This window comes from Dipodomys merriami, unplaced genomic scaffold (genome assembly GCF_024711535.1).
Source record: "Dipodomys merriami isolate MVZ:Mamm:240054 unplaced genomic scaffold, mDipMer1.0.p SCAF_2, whole genome shotgun sequence".
Taxonomy (NCBI): Eukaryota; Metazoa; Chordata; class Mammalia; order Rodentia; family Heteromyidae; genus Dipodomys; species Dipodomys merriami.
Window position 1 is genome coordinate 6332029 of NW_027203381.1, and position 20261 is coordinate 6352289.

The following is a 20261-nucleotide window of genomic DNA, read 5'->3' on the forward strand; positions in this document are numbered from 1 at the left end:
ATATTTTCAGAGCAAAGGTGTGGATTTGGAAGTTCAAGGTGAATAAACATCATTTGCTTTACTAACGTAATTGTGTCTTTCAACTTCCAACCTCCAAGAACATTAGTATTAATCACTTTCTGAGCTTTGTATTTCACATAAAGGAATGAAGAACAACATGCAGGATGATATCAAGACAAAAGTTCTGAATATTTAAACTTCTGGGTGGGGAAGAACTTGAGGGAAAACCACACATAGAAGTTCTGATATGAAGAGTCATGCTTGTATGTTCAAAGTGGTGTGTTCCCTAGCTATATCTCAGAGGTAAGCATGAGGTCTTTGAAATGCTGGAATTATTGCTTGATTTCTGAAAGCAGGATGATACACTGAGACTCATAGCAAAGTTATTTGGACAACATGAAAAGTAAGGGGGAATTAAGGATCTTGCTGAGTAGATTCATGAATCAAAGCATATATGAAAGTGTCTGTTTAAAATACTTTCCCTGAATCATGCCTCCTGGTTACTTAAGAGGGTACAACCTGAGGATTGCAGATTGAAGCCAGCCCTGGAAGGAAAATCCATGAGATTATTATCTCCAATCAACACCTGTAAACTAGCAATGGAGCTGTGGCTCCATAAAAAATCAAAAAAAGCTCAGGGGTAGTTCCTAATCCTTGAGTTTAAGCCCCATGACTGATAATAAAAAAAAAACCCTTAGCATTTTTCTCAGTTGCTCAAAATTGATTAGAAATAACATAATGAGCTGAGTTGGGCATGGGTGAGGAAGAGGGCTCCCCAGTCACAGCAGCTGTCAGTACTAGGGGGATGTCCTCACTGCTCACATACCTGTTCCCAAAGAAAATAAATTCTACTTATCCCCAAAAGATAGGATAATTAATGAATAGAATAATAAGGATAATAATAAGGCATCTATAAAGATGCCAGAGGACAGAGTATATCTGTCAGGTTGGCTTCTTGATACAGTGGCACCTGATATTTTTAGGGAAATTGTAACTAAAAATTGTTTGCTGTTCAATTAAATACATCCGTCATCATATAATCTACTTCCCAACAACTATTAGCTGAAATCTAATCTCTTTCCTATTATTTTTCCCTTAAAATGATTTAAAAAATTGACTTGCATGTAGTCCTAGTTATAGCGTTGAAATTACAGACTTTCTCCTTACAATAATTGCATATTTAAAGTTTAAAACATTGCTTTAAATAAATTTATTATGGTTTAAGGAATTCCTCATATTTTAATCTATCTCTGATTTGATTTAAAAAAATTGTAAAAACAGCTTCAAGGAAACTATAAAATGTTGTGTCTTTCATAATAAGTAACTGTTTTACAACTAAATGTATATATGGATATAAATAATACATAGATATATATTTTATAGAAAATATTGGTTATTGTAATTTACCACTTGTTACTCATATTGGTCTTGAGCATAAGTAACTCAATTAAAAACAAGTGGAAGACATAGAAATAGAGATATTTTGCCCCTTCAGAGATTTCTGTGCTTGTTTAAACTGGTAATTTTTAGGGTGTGTTCTTTCTAGTGGCAAAATTTTCTTACATAACTTTCTTCCTTTTTACCTCAAGCTGGTAAGTGCTTATATTTTATTTTCGCTTGTTGTTTAGGGGGAAAAAAGACAAGAGGAAAGAAATCACAGAGAATTAGCTCATACTACTTGCTCAATTGTCTGTGTTTGAATCCTAGAGTATGAGCGAACCTCACAGTGCCCTTATGATATTTTTGCACAAAGGCTCAGTGTTCAGGACTCTACTCAGAGAAGCGAAAATAGCATTCTGTAAGCAGTGACAAACTGACCGTGTTGTCCTCAGCACACAATGTCTGCACTCAGAGCAATGCTTGTTCAGAATTCCCTGAAGCTCACTAAAGAACTCTTCCTTACACTTTCTTGTGACTCTCATCAAAGTCTGAAGTTCAGTTTCTTCAGAGGCCCAGGAGCCTGCAGCTAAGCAAGGTAAGAAGACGGTGGCAACTCTTCATATTTTGCATTGTGTACATAATTTCTTATTGACTAGATAGAAAAGAAGTTAACAAAGAAGTTGAGAAATGGTGGTTAGTTTGATCTTTGTAAGGAAACCATTCTTTAAAAAATAAAATGCAATGGAAATTTGTGAATTCAACTTCCTCTGAGAAAAGTGCTTGTGAGAAATAGTCTATTTTAAGACATTTAAAACTTACATTTGTTGGATGAATGGATAGTTGTTATGCTACTTCTTTCTCCAGGATTTTATTTTATATGTCATCCTACACTTTGTTCTCTGAGGCCATGAATTTGTGACGTTTAGAATTGTGATTAAAGTTACTTAGAAGACAAATATTTATTTCTTAATAACTATTTTTCATAATGGAATTTTCAAGATCTTCAATACTAAACACTTTTTTAAAATTTTATTTTATTTTATTTGTGAACATACTCTACAGAGGGGTTACAATTACATGGGCAGGATAATGCGTACATTTCTTACCAAGCATTGCAGCCTCCTCCTTTGTCACTAAACATTTTATTTAAAATAATTTATTTTTATATTAGCATGCAATTAACTTATTTTTTCTTATAATATGATTTTTGACTATCCAGCTTTCTATTTTCATTAAAATTCTTAAAATAGTTACATAATTCACATAAATAAAAAGAGATACATAGGTACATGTATATGAATGATACACAATAAAAAAGAGAACCATCTAATATAAAAAGGTCAAAAGAGTAAATTAAGAAAAATCCAAGATATGAAATATATCCAATTTTGTTTCAATCCTTTTGGTTTATTTAACTAAATGACTTATGATTTCATGATTTTTATGATTTTGTGAATTTCAAACTAAATTTGCTAAAATACTCAGTACATTTAGGTAGGAAATAAAATCACATGCAATGCGCAACTATAAAAGTAGTCATAGAGAACAGAAAATGTTTTCATTTCATAAATGTATACTTTAGCTCTAGGAATTTACTCTTTTTGAGTTTGTATCTCTGTAAGGAAGATGATATTTGGATTAAACAACTGCTGATTCAATAAGATTGCCTATGTACATATGTTAGGTGTGGGTTTATGTAATAAATTCTCTATACTGTTAATAATAATATAAGTATATACATATAACATATAATATATTGTCTTTCCACATGGATATATTCACTGTGATATAATAGAGACACAAATACACAGGAGCATGGCACTATACACAGCCTAGTAAGCATCTCTAGTAGAAATCTATGGTGACATCCTTTGTTTTTTGTTTCTTGTTTTTTGTTTTGTGTTGGTTGTGGGGCCTGAACTCTGGGCCTGGGCGCTGTCCCTCAGCTCCTTAGCTCAAGGCTAGCACTCTACCACTTAAGCCACAGTAGCACTTCCAGCTTTTTCTTCTCATGTGTGGCTGAGGAACCGAACACAGGGCCTCAAACTTGTAAGGCAAGCACTCTACCACTGAGCCACCTTCCCAGCCCTGGTGACATCCTTTCTAAAAGACAAGTGCAGGGGTATAAGAGAGGGGTGTAATTGTTTTGAATACAGCAGTATGGAAATGTAATGATGAAAGCTTTCCCTCATCCCTGTGTAACTGAAATAAACCAATTAAAAGCAAAAGAATTTCTGCTACGTGAAGGCAGTTTGCAGATTTGGTAAATGAAGATTCGGTAACTGCATTAAATTACCACATTGACCAGAAGGGTGTTTGATTCTTTCAAGAAAAAGCAAACTAGAGCACACTTCAGAGGGTGCTCCAAGCAACCCCCAGCTCCCCCCACTACACACACACAGGGACTCCAGCTGCTGGCAATAAGAGCTGTCATCCAGAACTTGTTGCAGATTAATTTCTTTTTCAAAGGTTCTATGCCCTCTTGAAAAAGCTGATAGAATCTACCAAGATGACGTGGTTCTCATTTTGCAGAATGCTCCAGAATTAGTGAAGCATGAATGTTTTTTTTAGCAGAATTTCTCACATGAATTACCCGGTGGGAACAGTCAGAGCCATCACAGTGTGTGTTAAGATTGAAATAAAACTTTCAATTTTCAGAAACTCAACTTTGATATAGCAAATAAATTTGAAATGTAGCACAGTGACTAACAAAGAAGAGCAACAATACACATTTTCTCTGTCTTTTCATTCTAAGATTTTACCTGATAAACAGAATTCGTGCACTTGCAAAATGCAGTAAAACAGAAATCATTTCAGCACACCAGGCATTCCTTAAAAGAAGCCAGCTATTTTTCTCTATGTGAAAAATTTAGATATGCCATTTCTGTTGGAAATGTACAATCAGTGCATAAATCATAGAGGAGGAAAATGCATCTATTTTGTACCTTAAAATCAGATGATAGTTAATTTTTTCCAATGTTTGTTGTTCATTTTAATCTTAAAAATCTTTAGTGACTTTCTTTGATAAACAAATACTATAGGATATACAGGCAAACATAAACCATCAGTAGAACACCATAAAAGATAAAGAGAAAAGGATATAGATACATCTATGCGAATACTGAATTTGATGATCCTATTTGTCTGTAAGCAAATTCTAGACTAGTTGAGATCATTCTTGATGAGGTGAAGCAGACTGTAAACCCTTCTCTTTGGAGAATGATAGAATAGAAATAGACTACAATGGTATTTTTCAGTTGGATGTGAATGTATCTCACATAAGTACTACTCTTCTTTGTAACTACATAACAAAATGTTTCTTATTGGTAATTCTGTTCTCTCTTTAACCAGTGTTTGTACAGTGTGACAGCATGTCAGTGTTTGACTTCAAATTCATTGACTAATAAAAATAAGAATCTGTTTATATACATGTATATGTACTTAGAGTACTCTATATATTTGTTTATTGATAGGTCATTCAAAATGTAGTTGTATATTCACTGGACAGTTAACTGATTAATTTTTTATTAAAGTGTCCTATTATTTTATACAATAAGTACTTGATGAAGCTACTAATATTAAATTTTGTCTCAATTATATTTAAATATTTAAAACTATCTGGTACTTTGTAGGTATGTGCACCTTTGTGAAAAACTTGATCTATGAATTTTTCAGGGAAATGTTCAAAAAACAGCACAAAATTCATCATATGGCTTTGATCAGAATGTGTGACATTTTTATTAGTGCATAATAATTGTGCCAAGTACTGTGTGTCACTGTAACATCTTAATATACACACATAACTGGCTGATTTTCTAGCTTACATTCCCCTCTATTACCCTTTGCCTTCTCCTGTTTTCTCTTCCTAATTTCCAATAAAGCACCTTTTATTCTCATCTCCTTTTATTCCTACCCTCTGAATTCCACATGTGAGGGAAAATAAGATATTTGTCTTCCTGATTCTAAGCTTGTTTCACTTAACATGATGCAAACCAGTTCCACCCTGTTTCTGGCAAATGCTGCCATGTTATTCTTGATGGCAGAATCAAGGTCTGTTAGCATACATACAACTTTCGACTTACACAACACTGAGGAACACTAAGGAAGATTCCATAATTTGGCTATTATTTAATGAAGAGTGTCATGATATAGACGGCCATGCTCACATCACAGCATCTCCACTGACTGATCTTTTGGGGCTATATGCCAAGAAGAGGTAGAGGTGTATGGTTGGATCATATAAGTCAGCTTGTAGTTTTTTGAGGAAATGTTATACTAATTTACATAAAGGCTGGGTTCAGTTACATTAACTGGGTAAGAGTTCATCTTCTACCTTAACATTGCCAGAACTTATTCTTGATTTCCATTTTTGGAAATCTAGTTTTCCCAATACCACTTGCCATTGTCTTTTCCCCAGTGTAGTCCTGTGGCACCTTAATTGAGAATCAGATGATTGTAGCTGTTTGGTGTTTTTGTTTTTGTCCAGTCCTGGGACTTGAACTCAGGGCCTGGGCACTGTCCCTAAGCTTCTTTTGCTCAAGGTTATCACTCTACCACTTGAGCCACACCACGACTTCCATCTTTTTGTGTTTATGTGGTACTGAGTACTCAAACTCACGGCTTCATGTATGCTAGGCGAGCACTCTACCACTAAGCCACATTCCCAGCCCTGTAGCTGTGGGTTTTACTGACAAATCTTCTAGTCTATTCTATCTGTCAGCCTGTCTGATTTTGTGTCTGTGCCCTGCCATTTCTGCTCCTGTGGCTCTCCAGTATGGTTTTGACTCAGGGATTATGGCAATAATTCCAGGATTGTTGTTTATACTCAAGCTAGGTTTAGGTAGCAGTCTTTGTGCTTTCATATAATTTTGGAATTTATTCCCTCTATTCCAGCAAAGGATGCCAGTGGAATTTTGATGAGGATTCGGTTGAATCTGTACATTTCCTTTGCTAGTATAGACATTATCACAATATTAAGTCTGTCATTTTATGAATGTAGGAATCTTTCTGCCTACTGATCTTTGCTTCATTTCCCCCTTCAGGACTATATGGCTCTTGTAGAGATCTTTTTACTTCTTTGGATAAATTTAGGCCTTGGTATTTCAATAATTTTCTGAGGCTTTTTGAAATATTATATTTCATTTTTTGCATTGCATTTGTTATCAGTATATTTAAATAACCTTTTATTTCCTATATGATGATTTTGTATCTTTATACTTTGTTGAAAATACTTCATGTGAAAACCTTCTGAGAGAATCTCCAGGTATTTTAAGGATAGGATCTATCTATCATCTGCAAAAGGGATAATGCCACATTTTGTTATATGACATAATGATTTTAAAGAAAATAATGAGGAGTTATTTTACATAAAATATAATTCCTTTATACAGAGCATATAAAACTTTCTCTGTTCATATTTAAATGAGTTTGTAGTTCACACAATTTAAAATTTTGAGGAAAAAGAGACATTCATTCAGCAATCTATTTAGAATCCATCCAGATTTTACTTAATGCTAATCATTGAAGGAGCTACATTTATTGGACTGGGTATCAACTTCAACTTGAAGATATTTGAGACTTAGAGGCTTATTGTGCTTCTTTTGTTATTCACTTTTGTACCTCAAATTAAATATATTCATGAATGTTTTCTTTCTTTAATTACTATTTTTAACTACACCAAATTCCTAAAGGCACATTTTACTGTTTTGTATATTAGAAGAATCAGAAAAAATATTCTATTTTTGTACATGTTTCCATTTGGAATCAAGGTGATATAACAAATTTCGTGTGTTAGGGAAGGCAGCTGTCTTCTCTATACGATAAGTGGATGCAGCCACCTCCCTTACAAGACATAAGCTGTATTAGAGTAACCACTTAGCCCCCTCAGAAGCAGCAGCACAAAAGGTTCCCGGGAGACAGCGCTAGGTTTCCCCATCACTAAGTGCTCAGACATGGTGTGTTTTCCTCATGTGGTTGTCCAAATCAAGAAAAATAAGACTAAAGAATCATAACTCTTTGTACCTCTTGATTCTGATGGAGCAGATAGCACTTTTACTCATTCTTGCTTAAAGAATTGTTTAAATAGGGATACAGGTAGACCAATTTCAACAATGAGATGTATGAGATGCTATGTCGAAAAATGAACTTTACAACTTTGGGGTGGGGGGTCGTGGAGATGGGAAAGAAGTGATGGTAGGGCAAAAGCAAAGGAGGAGGCAACAATGCCTCATTACCTTGCTCATGTAATTGTAACCTTCTGTACGGTATTTTCATAATAAAGAACTTATTAAAAGACAAACAAACAACTAGTCACATAACACTGTCCAATTGCAAGAAAGCGATCTATAAAAATACAAGATTTCTACCACAGAACATCTCCATTCTTATTAGAGGTAAGTGAAAATTTGTGAATTTGAGCTAAGCTTTTCTTTAGAGACATGAGGTTGCTGGAAAAGTAGGACAATCTCTACAAGTTTCCTTTCATGTGGAATAAAAGTGTACTAAGCACCTTCTCTAAACACATGTAAATTTTCTTCTGTTTTCTAATGCTTTCTCACTGGGGATGCACTCAGGTCCTGGCATTTTAATTTGCCTCATGGATGGAGTCCCCTGCTAGCATTGCCTGAGCTGGCCTTGAGCCTCAGTTTCCCAACTTCCTCCTCAGACATAGCTCGGGGCATTGGTGTGAGCCAACATGCCCAGCTTGAATGTTTCTTAACATCTATTCACTTTGAATTTAAAGTTTCATATTCCTTACCTAAGCAAGCTCTTTTGACATCCAATCGTCTCTTTTCTTTTATATTTTCACTTGACTTGTTTATATTACTCCTTTCTGAAGATGAGGATTCATTTGTGTATTCCATGAATTCAATACAATAGATAGATAGCCTTGGATTCAGTCTATGAGAACATAGGACAGTAGTTTTAATGTCTTGGCGTTGAAGATCCTTCTATAAAGCATTGGTGAAAAGATCAACATTATTTTAATGAAAATTAAATTGCAGTGCAACTACAATTGAAACAATAATGATGTAACAAATTAAATATTAAACAGGATGTTGAAATGAATTAGAAGACAAGAAGTAATATTGATGCCTTAACATATTTACACAGAACATTTGAACAGTTTGTTTTTACTTTTTTCCATTTCCTAACACATTTTATGTTCTCTTTGTTACTGTAATTAAGTACACAGATAATAATTTATATCAATTTACACAAATATGGAGAAGCTTTTTGAAGTAAGTATTGTGGCAATACTAAATAGATCTTTGAGGAATTGCTGTAAGGGTATTCTATGTTGTTTCTGAGATTAAGGGCAGGGGGCTGCAATTTGAATCTCTTTGTTGTCTTTTCCATCCTTTTCTTTATAGAAAATCACTCAAGAGAAAAGGGGAAGAATCTGTAACTACATCCCTAAGTAAATATCACCATCTCTCTGCCCCACAGTGTCTTGTTTCCCATGAGGTTTTGGAGTGATTGTTTCCCTCAAACATTCAAATCCTATTTTAATAATTCAGTGGAGTGAAACTTTTCCTCTTAATCAAGAAGTATTTTAGAAACATATTTGAAGAGATTGTTTTTAAGGTTTATTAAAGCTTGGAAATTTCTTAGAGATTACAAAATATAGATTTTTGCATGCATCATTTTGGCCAAACATTCTCAATGATTTTCAAAAGATGGGACCATTACATTAATTGCCATCTGCTTTGCTCCAAAAGAATTCAGGCTTAGTGGCAATCAGTATTTCAGCTTTACAACAGCCTTCAGAAATCCATTATATATTTTATAAGTTTTCACAGATGGAATAATTATCATTATGCAACCAAGAAGAGGTTATTGAAAGATAATTTCTAATTAGATTCAGTTTGGAATTGTGGAAGTGTATAGAATATAATATTTTTTCATTCCCAAATTCATGATTATTCTCCTTTGAAACTGAGTTGATCCTGAGTCACCCCAGGATTGTTTTGGGTTGAATTGTCCTAGTCCAAACATGATGACAGTTTAGGTAATTGTCACTTATTCATGTCGAGGGAAAAAAAATAGCTTGCCCATGTATTAAACTAAATCTACCAAAGGCGTGTTTTACGATTTTGTACATGCATGTGTTGTTTTCAGAGATGGCTGTATAGTTCATATTTTGGCAACAGAACTTCTGGGGCCTTTACACTCACCTACCACTAATCGTCTATGAGATTGATTACAGTGAACATAATATATATATATAAATTGTGTCAGGCAAAATCTGAGTGCATCAAATCATCTGATAGATTGCTAGATGTACATTAATATTCCCCAATTTCACATGATATGAGTTGAGGTGTCAGACATGGAGCTTTTTACCCAAGGTCAGACAATTGAGAAGGTGAAGAAGGAATTTCATTGTTTGGTCATCTTTACACCACGGTGGTTATCTCAGCTCTACTGAGCTGCTTTTGGAAGAATATTTTCAACTCCTGACAATTGGAGAACAACCCTAGAAAAGCATATAAATTATGTGCATGCATTTATTAATTATATAGATATAGATACACAAATAATCATGCCAGGGAATTTCATCTATTACATTCCTTCCTATTCAAGATGGTGTCTAACTTATTCTTTTTTTTTTTTACATTGTCCCTCAAACTTGTCCACACTTGTTTGCAATATTTTTTTCTTAAAATAGGAGAATAATTTTGAATGCTTAATTCCAGCCCTTCATCTAACAAGATGATTTTACATCACTACATTTAGTGGCTGAATGATAAGATGTTAGCATAAATTTCAAGGGTTTGATTTTCTCGAGTACTTTTCAACTGTGAGATAATTGTTTTTCTATCTTTTCCTAATAGGTAGATTCAGAGGATTGAGGAAAACAAATTTTTGAGAGATTATGGAAAGGATGGAAAGGTAGGATTAGAGGAATTAAGGAGTTAAGATGTTTATAGTTCCTAAACTGAAATCAGTCATATTATCCTACATATTTTTCACACTCATGCTCTCTGTTGGTAACTTTCCACACTCCAAACACAGTTCTTTTTAGTCCACATTTTTTCCCCACTGTTCAAGAATGCAGCTCAGACATCCAGCCTAGCAATGAAGCCACTTGTCCTACATTTCTGATGGAAAGACAGAAATAGGCAACCGGAAGTCTGAGTGATGTCCAAGAGATTACAGCTCTAACAATGGCATTTGGTCCTGTGTTACTGCAGCTGTGGCACAGGGCTCTTCTGTGACAGTCAAAAAGTAAAGTACTGTGCAGGAGAGGTCAAACATAGGACAGAAGGGTCATTCATTTCCTTGGACTTTGAAATGAGTGCTCTGGAGATAAGCTCTATCACAGTTTCTAGCCCAGAATATTGTGTCTTTCCCACTGACATATGCAAGCTCTTTGCACACACACTTCTATTGGGATTTACTCCCGTGTGTCTGAGAAAGTCACACTGTGCCTGTGCGCTGTCACCCGCGAAGCAGCCACGTGTCTCCTGATTTCTAAGAGATCACAAACAGGATTATGCTTCTATATTTATCCCATCCGCTTTTCTCAGCCTCACCTTTTATCTTCCCCCATACAGCCACCAAATACTTCATTCTGACTGATTCTTCCTTTTCACTTGATTCAAGTCTTCAGAACCAGGGGGAAAGTTGTCTGAAAAGAAGACCATGCAAAACATTTTACTATATCGACTTTCAAGAATGACTCATGAGTTAAATAAATAAAGCTCCTTCTAGATCTTTATACAGTGTAAATAAAATGGATGGGAACATTAGTGACAGGTGTCACAATGGTTGAAATCTGCGCATTTCTTTTTCCATTCAGTAAAGCAAGGAAGTGAACTTTAGTCCAATTTTTACTCCTAACTAAATACTTGGCATTAGATAAGTTGTTCCAAGTTGCTGAATGTAGTATTATATAATATGGTGTAGTGCTTAAGATGAAAAATTCTCCTTACTACTCAATTCATATGATTTGTTTGGACATAGAATGATTGATGTTGTTTTTGATATAAACATATTAACATATTTATTATGTTAGTCACTATTTTTGTTTTTATTCATTATGTACTTTAGAGTGGACAACATGCTACAACTTAATCATGAAACCCTAGTATGCATACATAATAGTCACACTGCAATGAGACTAACCATCCTGAGACAGAGAATTAACATGTTTGATGCCCATATCAAAATATTCTTCAGGTATTAATGACTAATTCCACTTGATTGGGAAAATATATTCAAGATAGCAAATGCAGGGCAGATATGCCACTGTAGCTGACAGCGGGACCATTTCACACAGAATTAGCTGTCAGCATTTTTCCTGAGTTACCTGGACTGTCCTGGAGTGGGCCTCAGCCAGCATTGCTGACAGCTGCCACCAGCCCTCAATCAGAACTGGATCAGTATTAGAACTTTTTCCTTCCCCTAAACCACTTGGCCACAATACAATTATATCTTAAAAATATAAAACAGTAAACAAAGCTGTCATAGTTCATGGTGGATATAAATAATACCAGCCTTCATTCACATTTCTTGTAGATGTCATGTATACTTGAAGTTTTAAACAGAAGGACATTCATATCTGTTTTGATACAGCTTAGAATTATATAACAATATTTAACTTTTTATTTTAATTTATTAAATATTTCAAATATAGATTGTATCATTATCACTGCTTGCCATATTTTAGAGTGAGGAAATTTTGATAAAAATTTTTGACCTTTGACTTTTAAACCAATTTCACTTTCTACTGTCATGGTACCAACTGTAAAAAAGTTCTGTTCAGTTTTTTATCCCAACACTTATTGTTCTACCAAAACATCTTCATTCTCAATAATATCATAGGCCTTGCTTGGCAATTTTGAAACAATATCTGAAAAGGTTATCATATGGCATTATAATATAATCGTTCTCTATAATATTTTTTCAAGTTTATCCAATTTACATTTGTTTCTAGTCTAGAATTCTAAGCATTTATTTAGGTAAGATGCCCCTGCTGTTTTACAGAGTAATGGATTTTAAATATGCTGTTTACCCAAAGTATTCTTTTTTTACCCAAAGTGTTCTTAAAGAATATTTCTCCAAAATTTCTATTTCATGAGTATTGTATACCATTTTGCTTTCTGCTCATTTTTACCAACGACTGGAATTATTTGCTATTTTTTTTCCTACTTTGCTGATTCAAACTTAGAATTGTTATTTTCATGATTTTTTAAAAATCACTTTGTATGTCCCTCCCCCACAGTGTAACCCCTGCTTTCATTATATTTGATGTCAGTATAACATGTGGAGGAGATGGGGACAAACAAGTCGTTTAAGGATTCAGGTGGACCTGTTGCAACAATAAGAAGTACAAGTTGTCATGTCAAAACCAGCTTTGAAATGTCGGTGTGGGGGGGGGGAGGGGGTATGATTGTGTGGGGGGGAGGGGGGAGGCTGGGAAGGGAGGTGAAGGGTAAACAAAGGAGGAGGCTGCAATGCTTGGTAAGAAATGTATGCATTACCCTGCCCATGTAATTGTAACCCCTCTGTACAGTATGTTCTCAAATAAAATAAAATAAAATATTAAAAAAATCAAAACATGAAACTACAGCCTCATTATGTAGTCCTTCCTGATCAAGGAGCAAAAATCCCAAGACAGCCTAGGCAAACTATTTGAGAGACACTATCTCCATCAAGAGTGGGAGATAGTGGATGACCCCTGTTATGTGTGAGGCTCAGAACAGGATGGATATGGTTTAAGATTAGCACACAGATAAAGATGTTTTTGAAACATTAGAAACAACTAGACATGGTGCTACCAGTCTGTTTTCCAATAAGCATAAATAGAGGGATCACTCTCCAGTCAGACCTGAGCTTCAAAGCAAAACCCTATCTCAAACTAAAGCCTGGGAATAGAGAAAAGAGGTAGAGCACCTGCCTAGCTAGCATAAGGTCCCAAATGCAACATTAGAACTTCACCCAAGCACAATGTGTATTTTAAATGCAAGTAAGAAACCCAATGGATAGTGAAAAAAAAATCTACACTTGGCCACGATTAATTAAACAAGACACTGAAGATTCACACAGTGAGACCACAGGAGGATATTCTTAGGAGAGGATCACAGGGGCTTAATAGCTGTGTGCATATGATGATATAAAAGGATGCTTATCAAAATGCACTGCCACAAAATGTTACTGCCACAAGGCTTTCGTCTAATTTCTAATGTCATTGTGAAATATTTTAAAGCATAGTTCAAGCATTATGCTATTTCCTATGTATTTCCTATGTGTTTTCTATGAAACACATAAGTTTGTTTTTTTAATAAGAATTTTTAAAGGAAACTCTAAAAAATATCAAAACTAGTCATATATTATAATTATTATCATAGTGCTCTGTAACAAAAGAATCCACAAGAAGGAGTATGGGCCCAGGCCGGCCTGGGTTTGAAGGAAAAGCTACCTCATTAGCCACATAACTTAAGTTGTAGAGGGCTTGCCCTCAAGGTCAATTTTCAGTACCAATATCAAATCAATTTCTATCTCTTTCTGTGTCTCTATATACATTCTCTTCTCTTTCACTGAAATATTTGCTAATCTTGGCATGTAAAACCAATATACAATCAAGATTACATGTGTGTGTGTGTGTGTGTGTGTGTGTGTGTGTGTGTGTGTGAGAGAGAGAGAGAGAGAGAGAGAGAGAGAGAGAGAGAGAGAGAGAGAGAGTGTGTATGCCAGTATCAGGAATTGAACTCGGATCTGTGTGTTTTTTGCTCTGGGATAGTGTTTTACCAATTGAAGGACATTTCCTCTACTGCTATTTCTTGTCTAATCAGAAATAAAACCTCACAAACATTCTTCCCCAGGCTGGCTTCCAACTTTGATCCTCAGATCTCAGCCTCCTGATTGCCTAGGGTTACAGGTGCGAGCCACTGACTTCCAGCTTATTATTGTTTTTGATTCCACAATTTCCCCTTATTTTTTAACATATACTTTGGTAATTATATTAATTCAGCCTTCCATATTCTATCCCTGTCTTCTTGAAGGATCTTATTAATTATTCCTATTATGTTTGCTGGTGTTAAAATCTTGCATAGAAGAGTTCACCTGCCTTCTGTGAATGTTGCTTTTGGTGCCATCCTTGGACTCTGCTACCAGCAGTTCTGAACACTTTATCTAGCAGGACTGAGAAATGTTGCCCTGCCTACACCAGAGTTGATGCAGAGTTCTACCCGAACTGTCTCTGAAGGGAATCACAAGGGAGGACATAGGTCCTTCTACCTGACCATGCTCTTGCCTTGATTAAATCCTTAGTCTCAGGACACTGATGGATAGATGTGTTGGGAGCCTTTGACAGATGTCTTTCTTAAGTCCTTTTTCTAGGGACTCCTTGTTAGGAGAGAAATGGAAAACTGTGCATTTTCTATTAGAACAACACCCTTTACCCCACTCACATGTACACGCACGCACGCACACACACATGCACACACTTAGACCTCTCTTTTTTGGGGGGGCCCGGTCGCGGGGCCTGAACTCTGGGCCTGGGCGCTGTCCCTCAGCTCTTCAGCTCAAGGCTAGCGCTCTACCACTTGAGCCACAGCACCACTTCCAGCTTTTTTCTTTTTGCTTATGTGGGGCTGAGGAATCGAACCCAGGTCTCAGGCATGCAAGCAAGGCAAGCGCTCTACCACTGAGCCACCTTCCCAGCCCCACACGTAGACTTCTTAATCCATGGACATGTCTGAGTTCTTCAAGGCCAGGGATCTCCCACAATGACATGAGCACTTTTTGTTGATCTACTCAACTCTTGAATACTGTGCTACCCTTTGGAACAAAGTAACATGGGGTTGTCAGCGAGATTGATATGTATGTTACAACAGATGGAATTCTTGCATTTCAGACTTCCATTAGTCTAGCTTTTCCAATGCTTACCCACTAAGCTCTTCTTCTCAACTCAATTCTTAAAAAAGTTACTCTGATCAGTTGATAAAATATGACTTAGCATTAAGCTCCTTTGTATTTTTCTCTTACTTTGGCTATTTGAGAAAGTAAATTTATAAGGTCTTGTAGTTTCCATTATGTGGGATAAGCAATCTGATCTTGTCTTTCCTTTGTTATTCTCTCTAAAGCATCTCAGTTCTGTGAGTATATTTAAGATTCCCTCTTTGATACATTTTCAATAATTTGACCTTGATGTCCCTTGAAATTATTTGTCATATATGTGCTGGAATTTGTGAACATATTTGGCTTTGTGGTTTTCTAAATATTGCCATGTCTAAATTTTGTGAGATATCTGAGTATGTATATATACACATATATACATGCATATATATGTATATATAAAACGATGTCCGAAGTTATAACACAACTCACTGAAGCTTAATTAAGCTTACTAATGAAGTTTACTTTTTAAAATGTTTCCATCCTTCACTTTGCATTTAATATTTTTTTAAAAATTTCTATGTATTTCATTTTATTAGGATTTTTCTAGGCAATGAATCATGTTTTAAGCATACACAATTCATTTCTATTCATAAATATTTATACTTCTCCAGAAGTCTGGTTAAAATAGTTTCAATATTTATTTTTAAAAATTTCTATACTTGGTATATTCAATATTTTTCTCATTTCTTCAACATAGAAAAATGGCATTTTAGTGTCCCTAAATTGTCTGGCAGTTTCAATCAAGTAAGTTCTGAGTCAACAGGGAATATGCAGCAAGACGTTGCCTTAAAACTATGAAACTCACAAATAATTCACTAATTATAGGAGTTAGCAGAAATGAAAGTATTCACTAAACTATCAAAGTACATTTTAATTCCCTCTCCAGTTGATAGTTTTTTTTTTTTTTCAAAAAATCGTACATGAGCAAGGGCAATTATTCACCAGCTATGGAAATATGCATTTTTAATGATATCTAAACACTTGGCATTCTATGAACTTCTAATATTCAACCTAAGTCTGAATATCTTCCTGAATTATCAACTCAGGTTGAATTTCTTCATTGACCTTTCTTAAAGGAACTAGTCACAAAAAGTACCTCTGCTTGAGGAGACTAAAGAGGCCACCCAGAATCTCTGTGTTCTTTCTTAATTAGGTGTTTTTAACAACCCTTTATAACAAGGGCAAAAGACCTCAAAATCCTCCCAGGAGCTGTTCAAAGACATGTGCAGAATATTCAAAACAAGATCTTGTAGAAAAACTTCTTGGCTGCTAATGGCTTCCTTGATGACTATATTATATTCAACATTTCCTTTAGGTCTCAATAATTTGTTTTGCATCCTGTGAGACAAAGAAATAAACTCAATTTGGTATCAGGGAAGCTCTGAACAGATGTGGTAGAAGATAACTTACGATTGGTGGGGCGTGGATTACCAGCTGTGATGGAGACAGTTGTGGAAATGAGGCTGAGCTAAAGGGGGGTTCTCAATCATTTCCATTCTCTTTTTCTGTAAGCTATTTTTTATTATCTTCAAGTACTTGTAAAATGGAGTTGTTGCTATTCAATAAAGCAATTTATGAGTACGATGTCACCCCTTTCAATATCCCCACCTTCTTTCCCAACTCACCCCTCCTCTCCTTTTCATCATGTTGTAGGCTGTATGTTGAATTTTTTGCTTCATTCTCCCTCTTCATTCATTTACGACCCTCCACTTGACTCCATCCCCACCCATTTCAAGTACCCATTTCCATTCCTTGGCATAATAAGAGATTCTCAACCTCAGTCAGTAGGCTGAGATTCTTGTTTTAATACTTTAAACACTAATGGACACTCTTCAGACCAACCTTACATGCGATAAGATTTGACTGGGCACTAATGCTTAGTGTTTTTCATCTAAAAACATCCCTATAAGTTGAGAAGAGAGGAACTACTTCCTCATCTTTGCGAACTATCAAAGAGTAAATCGCTTGCATGGGCATGTAATCAGAATATTTTATAGCACCAATCAAGTGCATTACTAAGTCTCTCAGGTTTTAAGCGGATTCATTTTGTAATTTTGTGAATGTAATTAACTACATAAAATAGCCTAGACTGAGAATGTAAACTTATTTCTATTGCGTTAAAGAGGAGAAATAATGATTGTTTTTCCTCTTGTACTGATGAGGATTTTAATCAGTTGGTTTGAGTTTTCAAGAATTGTCAAGAGAGAGTAAGCACATTAAACAATTAAACAATAGTTAAAAACATTGAAAAAAAACCTCCTTCAGTATCAGCTGTCAATCTAGGACATTGAGTAACTTTGAAAACTGCAGAGAAAATCATGATATGGTTTAAATCAGATGGTGTCTGAGTAGATATTTATAATTATCCTCACGAAATTACTGCTGAGCTACAAAATGTAAACAACTAAGTTAATTGGACATAAATTAAATGTAGCTTTTATCCCGTTTATCTCAGTTGCAAAAGTTGTAACTTATCTTTAGCAATCGTGTGAGAAAATGTTATTTCATAACTCAGTTTTCTTTTGTTTCCTATGCTTTAGGAATATCAAAGACTCGTGCAGGAGCCTAAAGGAATATCGTTTTCCTGGTGCAACATCTCCTCTTCCTGAAGAGGGCCAGCTCACATCCAGAGGGGAGAGAATGAAGACCTTGGCATGGCCGGCTTTCGTGCTGGGATTTCCTTTCCTGTGCTCTTGTCTTACAGCCTGGCAGAACGCGAGAACTGAGAGGGAGGAGAAGGAAAGGGGGTCTCACTTGAGAGTGAAGCGCGGCTGGGTGTGGAGCCACTTTTCTGTCCCGGAAGAAATGAACACGAGTCATCACATTGGACGGGTATTTATTTCCCCCAAAGGTTATAGTTACCTTATTGTCACCTAAACCTGTTATTCGGGGAATTCCGGGGTTTGATGAGTTCTGTACTGACTGGAGAAACCATGAGACTCCCACACAGGAACGATTATTTGGGATTCTGAAAACAACTTCCAAAACTTTTGTTTTTCACATTTCACTTTAGGCTCCTGAAGGAAAGCAGGGGCTTTCCTTGTCAGTATTTATATATTTACGTGTTAGTAAGGTGAAGGGTCAAAGGAGCTCTCCGGTCAAGGATCATTGACCAATGCATTTAGCCTACTTGCATGTTGTGTTAGGCTAATTAGAAGATAGTTTATCCTCTTCAGATTAATACTCTCCTTTTAAAGCTGATGTTTCAGAACCATTCTTAACTTCATTTTATTAAATAAATTTTTATTGTGAAAATACTGTGCAGCGGGGTTACAGTTACATGAGCAAGGTAATGAGTACACTTCTTATCAAACATTCTTGCCTCCTCCTTCGTTTTTCGCGTACCATCCCTTCCCTCCCACCTCCTCAACTACCCTCCCCTACCTAAATTATAAAGCTGCTTTTTCAACATAGTGTCTTGTATGGGTCCACCTGTATCCCTATTTAAACATTTTGTTTTTTCCCTTCCCCAAATTATACCAACATCAAATACAGTGAAAACAGGGATATACAAAGCAACAACAACAACAAAAAATCACATGGTACCTTATAAATATGTTAGAAACAATAGCAAGAAAGAAAAAAACCACTTGTGTTCCCATCTTGGGGTTCATTTTTTTCAGTAGGGTTTATTTGCTTCTTGTTTTAAGAATGTTTCTTTTTAAAAATAATTTATTCTTACAAAGATGATAGACAGGACTGTTCTCTCATTCTCTCTCAGTCCCTCCCTCCTGTCTCCACCTACCTGTTGTATGTATCCTTCACTTTCTTCAGTGTCCAGTGAGCCCCACTGCTGCACCTTTCCACCCCTTTTCCCTGGAGTTCTCCCAATTCTCCCAAGCCTCTCCCAAACTTGCATTTGAATACACCACACATAAAAAAAAAGACAGAATCGTCAAAAAATAAAAATTAAAAGAGAGAGAGATCTCTTGTTTCCATATCTTGGAGCACACACACACACACACACACACACACACACACACACACACACACACACACACACACACACACATATATCTGTTGGTTAGTGAAGATGAAGTACAAGGAATAAATAACTTCAATTTCTAATTCTATCATTTTTCTTAATCAGACAGAATATCTCCTCTTTTGGCTAGGGGTTTATTATTATTTTGCCAAACATAGGTAATTGCAATGCCAGGTACTTTTCTGTGAAGCTTTTGTCTAGATGAATGTACTGAAATAGGTTTAGCTGGTATTAAAATTTAATTGGGCCCAAAGAGTAAAGCAAACGAATACACTTGTTTTCTTGATTCTGGAGAGTTTCTGTTAATGTAGTTATTCACCCAATCCACCAGCTACTATGAGCACAATCCCATTTACCCGATGATTATATTGGGATCTTAGGCAAACGGATTTTAAAAATGTGTGTGTGTGTGTGTGTGTGTGTGTGTGTGTGTGTGTGTGTGTCTGTGCAATTGCCTGCTATAAATAATATCACTCTTTTTAGTTTTTACCTTGTGTGGAGGCAAATCAAATGCGTGGTAGCATAAATGAGTGCCGACTCTATTATTATACAAAAATATTGAGGAAAAGACTTCAAGAGATGTTTTCCTGATAAACCAGCTCATGTGGCTTATATGATATTAAAATAACTGCTTAAAAACAAGTGTAAAGGATGTTTTCATGCCTATAATTAACTAGAGAGGATAAATGTAGCTGATATAAAGCAGATAACTCTTCAAAATGAATACAACTGTTAAGTACAATGAAGTAAATATTGGATTTTGGGGGCAGACAAATAAGCTGCTGAGCTGTGGAAATACGGTCGAGTGCAAGCATGGTAAATTTCAAAATACATACCAGAGGGTGGGAGATCCCAAGTTGTTAAACTTCAACAATTCTGATGCAAAAGCACAAGTAAATATTTTGTTTTTCTTTTCTTAAATAAATCCCAGCTATTAAAAACATCCAACTCGTTGTTTTGAAATTGTATCATAAATAGACTAAGTGAA

General features: G+C 35.6%; 1 protein-coding gene across 1 annotated transcript in view; it reads left to right on the forward strand.

The window, feature by feature from the left end:
- Positions 1 to 1822: 1822 nt before the first annotated feature.
- The window catches only part of Cdh19 (cadherin 19), a 58920-nt gene continuing 40481 nt past the window's right edge, over positions 1823 to 20261 (forward strand). Inside the window, exons 1-2 of the mRNA XM_070028985.1 lie at positions 1823 to 1975; positions 17829 to 18120. Of these exons, the coding sequence (XP_069885086.1) occupies positions 17929 to 18120 (192 nt within the window). The 5' untranslated portion in view covers positions 1823 to 1975; positions 17829 to 17928. The remainder of the gene's footprint in view (positions 1976 to 17828; positions 18121 to 20261) is intronic.